The sequence below is a fragment of the Penaeus japonicus genome, unplaced genomic scaffold, assembly GCF_977035675.1.
Source record: "Penaeus japonicus unplaced genomic scaffold, GWHDUDI00000001_assembly GWHDUDI00000032, whole genome shotgun sequence".
Classification (NCBI taxonomy): Eukaryota; Metazoa; Arthropoda; class Malacostraca; order Decapoda; family Penaeidae; genus Penaeus; species Penaeus japonicus.
Window position 1 is genome coordinate 20,563,275 of NW_028234434.1, and position 12,007 is coordinate 20,575,281.

A 12,007-nucleotide genomic window follows, 5' to 3' on the forward strand; every position below is an offset into this window, starting at 1 on the left:
ATAAATGATTAATCATAAACTTTAGTAAAGGATCAAAACACCCCATAAAAGATAATTTCTGCATCTAGCAAGTTTTCTTACAAGTTAAACCTTACTAAAATTCCCACGCCGTATAAAGGCATATGTCATAAAACAGACTAGTACACACACCTAATTCGAAGAAACAATTATGTCAGCAAAACACTGATGCCAAAAGTAAATCAATGCGAAAAATAACATAGCACCTTCCCTCTCGTTAGCGCTTCACTCCGCTCGAATACGGCGCTAGCAAGAGGAGGGAGGAGCTATGAAACGTAGCCTCGTTGGCAGTACTGCATGGGTTCAGTGCCGTATCCGCTCCGGTGGAGAGGGGTTGTGTCCGCCGCTTGTGCCAAAATATCCCCTCTGTACGACTTTCTTGTGACCTGTGGTTATTATTTGTGTGTGTATAGGATATCTTGCGATGGAAAAGGAACAAGGGTGAAGGGATAAGAGGAGAGAGAAGATGGAAAGAAGGAGAGATGGAGATTGTTTACACAGGCTGGTTCTCTCCTGTCTCTCTCCCTCTCTCTTTACATGGTGAAAGAGGGAGTGAGAGAGAGAGCAAGAGTGGTGTGATGTATTCTCTCTTTCTCTCAGTTCTTCGCATTTCTTCAGTATCATTCATGTTCGCCTGTTTTTTTTAGATTTGAAGAAGGAAACGAAATACAGGAGGAGGAAAAAAGAGAGAATTTATACTTGCTACATGTCTCTTCTTTCTCTCTCTTTCTCTTGCTTTCTCTTCGGACAAGGACATCGTAATTGAAGGAAAAGGAAAATAGAGAAAATAAGAAAAATAAGTAGTGCCTGAGAAACACGGTGTGAAAGAGAGAAAAAGAAATGAAATGAGTTCACGAACATTTTTCAAAGATTTCCATTACCTTCTGTCACATGTGTTTATTATCACCATCGTGAAGGAAATGAAAACATGAGATAATGATTTCAGTGTTAATACACAAACTCTAAAAGAATATTTAACACTGTGTTTCGTATTATGTGAACATAATGAGTTATTTTTTGTTAGTGGATGATTTAACCTAATTGCAATACTGTGTAAAGGCAGTGAAGAGATTGAGAAAATATTATTTATGATTATTAATCATTATAAATGGCGTGGAAGATTAATTGTTTGTTTGTCTCTATGTTTGGTGACCTCATATTTTTTAATTTATTTTGGTGTGAAGTAAGGGTACTTATGTTCTTTTTTTTTTTTTATTAACTTTTTTTTTTTAAATAAAAAAGTACATTATTTTTTTTTACTTGATCGGATGTTATGAATACATATATCAAGAGATTAAAAAATAATATAATTTTTGTTTATCTTATGGAATAGGATATTGGAAAAATTAATACATCCAATATAATATTATTTTTGGTATTAATTTACATTTTCTCATATGATTCAGTTTATTTAAAGTGGTAAAGCTGGATAAATTTACTTTCCCTAAAGTAGAAGAGAAGTTGGAACAAGACACAGTTTAGAATGTAACTATAACAGTGACCTAATGGACCAAAAATCAAGTTATATCCAGAGGTGTGTTTGTTTGGAGGCGCCAGGTGATGTTCATTGCTGGATTAGCGTGATGGTGTTTATGTAAGATTGTACCCTGGGATCTCCTACTGACATTAATGGATACTCAAATCAGCCTTAAAAAAACACTGATGTTTACTTAATGTAAAGGTGTAAGTTCATTGGGTGAGTTTCCCTAAGGAGGTAATTTCAAACTTTGGCTGCTGTGCGGGACTTTTTCAGGCATTGGAGCACAGGTAGTGTGGGACAGATTTAATACCTGCAAACCCCGATTTTCAGCGCTACTGTATCTTGGGTAGAGGGTGTGGTTTGTTGGAGAGTTATTTTGGCAAGTTAAAAGTTATGACAAGTTAAAAGGATAGCTTAAAGAAAAAAAAAAAACTATGTACATACACATACCCCTGTTTAGGAAGGACAGTTCAAGACTTACCGGCTAGTAAATTAATTAGCTTACTTGTTTCAAAATACTTGTTTCTGGTAGACTTCACTTGGAACCGATATTGTGGACCTAATTCTCAATTCTTTGTTTATTTGCAACCAGGATGTCCCCCTTGTCTAGTTTATATGAAGTGTTGAAGTTTTGCCAAATCCAATTTGCTTAATGTTTTTTTCTGATCATATCATTTGTATATTAGAATATCAAAGCATCAGTAATTTTCTCAAGTCCTTTTTGAGTTGTTAGTTAATCTGCTGTTGAATCTTCTTATTTCTGTGTGTAAAGATATCTATATATATGATCTACAAGATGAGGAAAGTGTGCCAACATTGTAACTTTCAAGGGGCTGTACAAAGACATTCGGTCTGTACAAGGAGACTGAGATTTATGCAGATTAGGTGAGATTCTGTAAGCAGTGCCACCAGTCCTGTTACATAACCTTGTATCCCTGATAACAGTGATAGTTGGTCACCAGTGGTACTATCAAATACCTCTAAGTCTTAATGCTTAATTGATGTTTTTAGCTTCTATTTTTTTTAAGAGTGCTGAGGGAGAAGAAATAAGAAACTTTTTTTTATGAAACGAAAACATTAAGGGGTAATTGAAATACCAAACATTTTTGTCTGTCAGTTCAATTATGCTGAATGTGTTAATCTCTCTAGAATGTCTTTATTATCATAACTCAGGGTCTCTGTTTTTGTAGATGTTTACCGTTTTTTGCTCTCCTTACTGAGTGTTAGCAGTGTTGTCTTGAATCGTATGCTTTATGTTCATTTGAAGATAAGAGTTTTTTTCCTTTCATCACATTTTTTTTTAGTTACAAAGAAGTGGATACTTAAAGATAGAACCAACATTTTATCTCACTTAGATTAAACTTATAAACAGGCCAATTTGATCAAATATTCAAGACACACTTCAACAAACAGGAACCTGAATTTGAGAGAATTAAAAGCGAAAATCAGAACCAGAAAGAGGATTGGAAGCAGAAACAAGGAAAAAAATAGGGTATCCGAAACCACGTGACTGAGAAAGAGTTGTCTCCTCCACCTCATGTTCCAGATGGGAGGGCAAGAGATCAAGCAAGAGCACCAGTGTAATTAATTGAAATTAGGCCAAAGGTTAGATAAAGCCAATGCAATCAGCACGGCGTGTGTTTTGATTGTCAGGCATTTTGCGGGTCCGCCTTATAGATATATAGATATATTTTTTACATTCTTTCTGAAATAGAAAGATTGATTATTTTGATAGATTTTAGTATTTTTACTTTTTTATTGGAGCTTGCGGGAGCACATTTGGAGGTCAAGTGTTGACGTGGAATCCTCAGCTTGGAAAGTGCAACGTCATACCAGGCAAGAGTTGGGATCCATGCGAATTATGTCATTAAAATGCAAACGAGGGGCCGAGATCAACACTAAACCCGAATGGAAGATAACACGCAGACATCGGCGAATTGACACGTTGAATATACAGGACGGTGGAGGTAGTAGGCTGGCCAGTATACAGTAATTGTCATGTTGACGAGTTTATTTATTCGAGTTCACATTCAAGCAGGTGGACAGTGTACCATGATATGCAGCAGCGGCCTCCCAAGACAGGCTGTCCCGGGTAGCAGGTGGCTTGGGCGGTGGGGAGGGGTGGGGGTGGAGCTTGAGGGTGGGTGTTGGGTGGGTTAGGGGAAGGATTCTTGGTGATGGGTACAGGGTTGGCCTGGGGGGGTGGAGGGAAGTGTGTGGGTATAGGTGGGTATGGGTAGGGGGGAAGGAACTGGTTGGTGGGTAGTGGGTGGGGGAAGGAACTGGTTGGTGGGCAAGGGTGGGATGGGATGTTACTGGTGACCTCCGAGTGGCCTTGCTGCAGGCTTAAAGGGCGAACACGAGAGACATTTGTTTGTAATAGTTTTATCCCGGGTTGCGAGACGGGCCTGGGAGAAACTGGAGTGAGTCACCCTTGCCATGTCGAGGCCGCGCGAGTGTGGCGTCGCGGCGTCTTGGCTTGGGAGGTGATTTTCCTTCTATGAAATACCAAGGAAATGACATTCTTTGTCGTTTCATTCTTTCGTCGGTGATATGCATTATCATTAAATAGACCTATGCATTATGTTGTACTTATATATTGCCAAACTTACGATGTTCTTATAATGTATTTGTGTTTTGCTCCTAGGTTAATATCGAAACCCCCCAAAAAAAATAAAGTGATACAATAATTGCACAAGAGTGAGTGTGATATTGAGAGGCCGCTGGTGCTTCTAGGATTTGATACAGGCGCACAGCACAGCAAGGGTGCTACTACCATAATCACCACCACGCAGCGAGTGTGGGCTTGTGGGTGGTGCTAACACGACTCCACACACCGAGGAATATTGAATACGAGTGCGTGTGGGTGCGAGCTAACGAAGCAAGCACTCAGAAAGAAAAAGGAAAGGGTGTGAGGAACACGGAATCTGGTGATCTTTTTTTGCGAGCGAGTGAGGGAAACACAAACCGCCATTCAAGATGATGGCGGACGGTCAGCTGATCGGTGACGGGTCGTGGGAGCTGCACGTCACCGTGACCGACTTGCAGGTGGAACGGATCCTGCGGGTGAAGAGCGACCTCCACATCGGCGGAGTCATGCTCAGGCTCGTCGAGGAACTGGGTGAGTGTCCCTTTTTTTGTTTGTATTTTCTGCCTTTCGAGTACTGACTGATCTGCTGTCTTTTGAGGCTCGTGCTGACTACGTTTTAGTCGGGCTGAAGGCACTGGTGTGTGCATAGTTGGCATACTTACAACTGGAATTAAGTACACACGCACACTCGCGCACAAACATACACAAACAAACACACACACATACACACACACACACACACACACACACACACACACACACACACACACACACACACACACACACACACACACACACACACACATATATGTATATATATATATATATATATATATATATATATATATATACATATACATATACATATACATATACATACATACATACATACATACATACATACACACACACACACACACACACACACACACACACACACACACACACACACACACACACACACACACACACACACACACACACACACACACACACACACACACACACACGCACACACATACATATATACATTTACACATTTACACATATACACATATACATACACATACACATACATATACACATACATATACATATACATATACATATGCATATGCATACACATACACATACATACATCCCACACCGCTACCGGGTGGTGCCATGACCCAAAGCCAGGCCACAGAGTCAATGTCTCTCTCTCTCTCTCTCTCTCTCTCTCTCTCTCTCTCTCTCTCTCTCTCTCTCTCTCTCTCTCTCTCTCTCTCTCTCTCTCTCCCTCTCTCCCCCCCCTCCCTGTGACCCTTTGTCCTTCCGTCCCTCCGTTTCCCCCTCCTCCCCTCATCCCCATCTCCATCCCCCCTCTCCCAATCCCCGTTTCCCTCTTCCTCCCCTTACTTCCCCCTCTCCCTTCCTCTCCCTTCCTCCCCTTACTTCCCCCTCTCCCCTCCTCTCCCTTCCTCCTCTCCTAAACTTCCCTTCTTCCTCTCTTCTCCCTTTTCCTCCCACACGTTGGAAGTGATCTGCATTCATTATTCATTTATTCTAGAGAAAGGCAAGCGAGGCCACTGAGACGAGCTTTACTTGGGGCTTTGGGGGGTTTGGGGGTGTGGGGATGTGGGGGGGGTGATGTTGCGGCTCTCCTTTTTTATATGACGGGCGTGGGTGAAGGTGGTGGGATGGGTAGGCCTAAGGCTTTTTCTTAAGGCTTGGAATGGTGCATGGTCGGAGGTGGAATGTTTGGGTCTTATCGTTCTATTTGTCTTTGCACTCCGGCGCACACGTGAGCGCATACGCATGCACACCCGAGCGCGAACACACACAAACACGAACACACGGACACTCATACGTACATAGATATCAATGGACATCCCTCTGACAGCGGACATCTGTCTATCCAGCCGCATCTATATATCTGCTTTATCAGTTCAGTTAGTCTTCCTCGCCCTGTGTCCGGCTTACGGCTTTACAGTGCCAGAGTGTGCCATGGAAGGCGCGCTGCGGTCACTGTCACTCCAGGCCGGCGACAGAGTGCCAACAGGAGGGGGACGCTTGCCACGCCGGATGCAACGCTGGGTTTCATTTTGCAACTTTAATTCGTGTTTTGCTGCTGCTTCTGCTGCTGTTGCATTTTATCGTATGGATATTTCGAAAGCTGTTTGTCTGTTTGTTTGTTCGCTTGACCTCTTTCGTTTTTCTCTTCTCTTTACATCTTCTCTCACTCCCTCCTCCAAGTGAGGCTGTGGTGAGCTGCAGGTGATCGTGCTGACCGCTTCGGTGCGCAGGGTAATTGCACTGGGCTTTTTTGTGTGCGGGGAATAATATTGTGAAATTGCTTTTCCTTTGATAATCATGTGTTTTCTTTTACGTCAGTTTCTCTTCTGCAGGTAGAACTTTAACCTATAGATAATATATACCTTGGCTCCACCCGTGAGCTGCCCCATCCCGAGCGCCATCAGCGCCGAGGGCGAGGCAAGGTGCATTGCCTGTTTCCCTTTGGGGTCGTGGCGAACGTAGGCATCGGAAGCCCCCGCAGAGCGACCTGGGCAGCGTGGGTAGGCGTTGTCCCGTTCCTTTTAGGGTCCCGCGGCATCCAGCGTACGTACGGGTAGGCGTGTCCCCACGCTTTAATGTCCCGCGGCATCCAGCTCACGGTACGTCTTGTTGCGTAATTCTTGACCACATTAGTACGCTGTGTGTGGAACGTCAGGAGGGAGGCGCCCTTGGGATTGTTAGGGTTAACTGCTGGCTCCTTTTGCGTGACAGATCGCTCTGCTCTCCTGAGGCGGCGCTTGCCTTGCTGGTCACGCAGACGGCCGGTTTAGCTTTCGGTTCAGAAATGTCTATCTATCTTTCATTATTTTTTTTATTTTATTAGATTTTTCTTATATCTATCCATCCGCTTATTTGTAGATATACACCATGTGTGGGTGAGTTGGTGACGTATATGTAAATTAGGGAGAGAGAGAAAGAGAAATAGAATTAGAAATAGTTGGTGAAGATAGGAAAAATTAGTAATCTAAGAAAACAACAAAAGAGAAAGAATTAAAATAGAACATACCAACGAAACCTCACCTCCTACGCGAAAACAAAAACCAGTGCCACTTGAGACGGAGCACCGGCCGGCCCTCATGTCGCAGAGCCGAGGATGAGGGTGTTTGTCTCAGTGCGTTGGCGTGGCGAAGAGGAGAGTCGAGGCGATGCCAGTGTAGTTCGCGAGTGGTTTGTGATTTCGTTGGCCACGTCAAGGCCCGTCTAGACCGTGGCCGCTCATGGCTTTTTGCACCGTTGCTATTTCTATGGTTGGGGGGGAGGGTTGAGGGGGTGCCGTTAGGTAGAAAGAGAGTGGAAGGGAGGTGGGGCAGGGAGGGGGAGGGTGAGGGGGTCTGACTAGGGAGAAGGAGAGGGGAATGGATGAGAGAGAAAGAGAGAGAGAGAGGAGAGATCTGTGCGAGCTTTGTGTGTGTGTGTGTGAGATGGTGTGAGAGAGAGAGATAGACCGAAGATAGTGGAGCCAAGAGAGAGATAGAGATACAGAGTCAATGTCTCCTCTTCTCTCTCTCTCTCTCTCTAGTCATCTCTCCTCTCTCTTTCCTCTCTCTCTCTCTCTCTCTGTGCCTCTCCCCTACTCCCAGGCCAAAGAGTCGAAACCCTCTCTCCCCCACCCTCCCCCTCTCCCTATGTCCTTCGTCCCTCCCCTCTCCCTCCTCTCCTCATGCCCCATCTCCATTCCCCCACTCCAGTCCCCGTTCCTCCCTTCTGCTCCTCTCTTCCCCCCTCTCCCTTCCTCTCCCTTCCATCCCCCTCCTCTCCCCCTCTCCCTCCCTCTTTTACTACCTCCTCCCCTTCTCCCCTTCCTCTCCTCCCTTTTCCTCCCCACCTCCTAAGTGATCTGCATTTCCTCTTCCTCCCTCCGAAGAGAAAGGCAAGCGAAGGCCACTGAATTCAGCTTTACTTGGGATTTGGGGGGTTTGGGGGGTGAGGGGATGAGGAGGGGGGGGTGAAGTTTCGGCTCTTTGGGGTTATTATGACGGGCGGGGTGAAAGGAGGGGGATGGGTAGGCCTCGTTAAGGCTTTAAGGTTAAGGCTTGGAATGGGTAAAGGTCGAGGTGGAATTTTGGGTCTTATCGTCTATTTGTCTTTGCACGGGCTTATCGTTCTATTTGTCATACGCATGAACCGCACCCCCTAAGCGCGAACACACACAAACACAGACACACTACACTCAAACACACACAGATCGACATGGACACTTACATGACCAGCTACAATCTATCATCCTCTCCATCTATATATCGCTTTATATCAGTTCAGTTCAGTCATCCTCTTAATCAGTTCCGGCTTTACGGCTTACAGTGCCAGCCTGTGCATGGAAAGGCGCGGCCAGATTCACTGACACTCCAGGCCGCGACAGAAGTGCCAACTGGAGGGCGACCATTTTTATTTGCCACGCCGGAGGCAAAGCTAGGGTTCATTTTGCAACTGTAATTCTTGTTTTGCTTCTGCTTTTGCTGCTGTTGCATTTTATCGTATGGATATTTCGAAAGCTGTTGTCTGTGCTTGTTGTTTTCGCTGACCTCTTTTTTTTTTTTCTCTTCTCTTACTTCTTCTCCTCCTCTCCTCCTCCAAGTGAGGCGTGTGTGACTGCAGGTGATCGTGCTGACCGCTTCGGTGCGCAGGGTAATTGCACTGGGCTTTTTTGTGTGCGGGGAATAATATTGTGAAATTGCTTTTCCTTTGATAATCATGTGTTTTCTTTTACGTCAGTTTCTCTTTCTCACGACTTCTTTCTATCTCTCTCCCTACCTCCTTCTCTTCGTCTCCTCTCCATCTCTCTCTCCTATCCTCCCTCCCTCTGTTTCTTCCTCCATTTCCTCTCCTTATTTCCAGATGTCCTTCCCTCCTCCTCACTTCCTACTTATCCTGCCCCTCCTCTTCGTAGCCCCCTCCCCTATGCCCCCCCCTCTCTTGCTCTCTCTCGCTCTCTCTCTCTCTCTCTCTCTCTCTCTCTCTCTCTCTCTCTCCTCTCTCTCTCTCTCTCTCTCTCTCTCTCTCTCTCTCTCTCTCTCTCTCTCTCTCTCTCTCTCTCTCTCTCTCTCTCTCTCTCTCTCTCTCTCTCTCTCTCTCTGTCTGTCTGTCGCTCTTTCCCCCTTCCTTATATTCTGTACCCTCAATTTTCTCATCCCCTGACTCAGCCTGCCTTATTAACATTGACTGAAATTGTTACATAGTTATCTTCCGTTCCGTATCTTATCTCAACCATCTGCTAATCGCTCGTTTTCCGGTTGTTACCCAACTCATTTTTACCACCAAAACAGTATCTAACACTGACATTCCAGAAACAAACACCATCCTGCTTTGGCTGGTTGTGTGTCTCTATTTCAGCCCCTGTGCCCCCCCCTCCCCCACTCCATCTGTCATCTGTCATCTATCACCCTCTCCTGTTAATTAAGGCAAGCAAAAGTGTCAGTCTCTCTCCAGTCAGCCAGCCAGTCAATTAGAGCGTGAGTGCGAGTGAAATAGCAGGGGGAGGAGGGTGGAAGGAGAGGTGGAGGATGGGAGGAAAGAGGGGGGTGGAAGGAGAGGGAGAGAGTGAAGTGGGAGGGGAATAGTAGAAAGAGGGGGGTAAAAGAAAAGGAGGGGGGTGAAAGGAGAGGGGGGTTAATTTTTTGTCGTTTTTTGGTTTATAATGAGTTTGTTGATAGAGGGGTAGGGTAGGAAGAAGAAAGAGGGTAGGAAGAAGAAAGAGAGAAAACATAAAAAGAGAGAAAGGTAAGAAAGAGAGAGAAAAGATAAAGAGAAACAAACAAATCATAAGAACCAACAACCAAACAGAGAGGGTGTTAAATGTAATCGAACCTCACATTTAAAGCCAAAAAGAAGAGGGATGGGCCTATTTATAGAGTTGTACAAGGAACACCCAGAGAGAGAGAGGGAACCCGAGTGATGTTTATTGGCCAAATACTTGGTAGTGCGCCTGCGTGCCTGCTGTTGAATGAAGCGGAGAGATGCATAGCAAGAGAGGGAGAGAGAGAGAGAGATAGACAGACAGACAGACAGACAGACAGTGTGTTTAAACTTTTGATTGTATATTTGTTTCTGTTTTGTTTTCTTTCATAGCAAGAGGAATGAGTTACTGGGTATAACAAAGCACAAGGAATAACAAAAAGAATACGATGAGAAATAATGCAATAACACGATAACATAAACATCAGAAAACACCAATAGAAACTCAGAGGACAAGCAAGCAAAACGAAAAAAAACAAATAATAAAATAAGCGATACCCTGCCAAGAATCTCTTACGTAACATAGTTTGGATGTGCGAAGGGGGATGAGGGGTGAGGGGAAAGGGGGGGGGAGAGCACAAGGCAGCACTTGAGGCTTAACTTTGGATGAACAGACAACAAGACAGGTCTGACATGCCTCTCTCTTCCTTCTGTCTCTTTCTCTTTTTCTCTTTCTTTTACTCTTCCCTCCTCTTTCTCCCCCCTCTCTCTTTCTATTGCCCTTTCTTCTCTTTCTTTCACTTTCTCTATTTCTTTTTCTGTGCTCCTCACCGTCTGTCCCGCTCTCCACTTTCTCCCTCTACTCCTCTCTTCGCTTCCTCCCTTTTCTCTCCTACCTCCCCCTCTAAGCTCCCCCTCCCCCTCCTACCTCCCTCAACCTCCTACCTTCCCCTCTCCCCCCTACCTACCCCTCACCCTCCTACCCCCCTTCTCCCTCCTACCCCCCCTTCTCCCTCCTACCTCCCCCTTCTCCCTCCTACCTCCCCCTCTTCCTCCTACTTCCCCCTCTCCCTCCTACCTCCCCCTCTTCCTCCTACTTCCCCCTCTTCCTCCTACCTCTCGCTCTCCTATCTCTTTATCCAAGTAGCAACAGTAAAATAAGTATGTAAACACAAAACAAAACTTTGCGTGTTTGCATTGCAATCGCTGCCGGTCGAGTCGGATGGACGCATGGCCAGAGTGCAGAAACAAACCCGTTGGCCATTCAAATAAACTGCCTCTCGCGCGTTTTTCGTCCTTCTTCTTCGTCTTCTTCGTCTCCTTCCTCTTCTTCTTCGTCTTCTTCCTCTTCTTCCTCTTCTTGTTGTTCGTCTTAGTTCATTGTTTTTATCTCGTCTCCTCTTGTAATCAGTGATAGTGTTGGAATGAAAATGGTGAAGTTAAGGAGGCCCTTGTTATTATTGTTGTTGTTCATTGCGTTAGATGTTTTTGTTCAGGGTGTTTTTTGTACATTTATTTTTATCTTAGTTTGTGAGGTTTACGGGTCATGTGTAAGTATGATGACCTGGTAAGCGTTGCTAGTTTAGTGTTGTTAGTATGTTGAAATAATTTTCTCTCTCTCTCTCTCTCTCTCTCTCTCTCTCTCTCTCTCTCTCTCTCTCTCTCTCTCTCTCTCTCTCTCTCTCTCTCTCTCTCTCTCACTCTCTCACTCTCTCTCTCTCTCTCTCTCTCTCTCTCTCTTTCTCTCTTTCTCTCTCTCTTTCTCTCTTTCTCTCTTTCTCTCTCTCTTTCTCTGTGTGTTTATCTCCCCACTTCTCCTATCCCTTCGCGCTCTCGTCTATTTGCCCTCCCCCCCTGTCTTTATTTATTCCCTCCCTTCTGCCCTTTATTTATGCGTTCCATCTGTAACTACTTTAATGTCACCGCCCACGGCCCGAGCCACGCCTCTACGCCCGCGCCCCCAAATTTACCCTGCTTGTCTCTTCATTTAGGAAGTGTATTGCCGTTTGCTTGCTTGCTTGCTTGCTTCCTTCTGGTCCTGGTTGAGAAGGTGAAGAAAATGTTGGAGGCAGATAAAGACAGACAAACCGAAGAAAAAGAAAGTAAGGGGAAAGAAAAAAAAGAAGAGAGAGAGAGTGAAAGAGAAAGAGGCAAACTGACATAAAAAACAACAAAAAGAGAAGGAGAGAGGA

The 12,007-nt window shown here is 44.9% G+C and overlaps 1 protein-coding gene across 5 annotated transcripts in view; it reads left to right on the forward strand.

The window, feature by feature from the left end:
• Positions 1 to 304: 304 nt before the first annotated feature.
• Fit1 (Fermitin 1) overlaps positions 305 to 12,007 on the forward strand; it is a 50,172-nt gene continuing 38,469 nt past the window's right edge. For 2 of the 5 annotated variants that reach the window (XM_086556396.1, XM_043007983.2), the window contains exons 1-2: positions 305 to 386; positions 4,146 to 4,619. In XM_086556396.1, coding sequence (XP_086412522.1) covers positions 4,478 to 4,619 — 142 coding nt within the window. In that variant the 5' untranslated portion in view covers positions 305 to 386; positions 4,146 to 4,477. Of the gene's footprint in view, positions 422 to 4,145; positions 4,620 to 12,007 lie in introns of all 5 variants that reach the window. The other 3 variants (XM_086556397.1, XM_086556399.1, XM_086556398.1) reach the window with 2 other exon arrangements.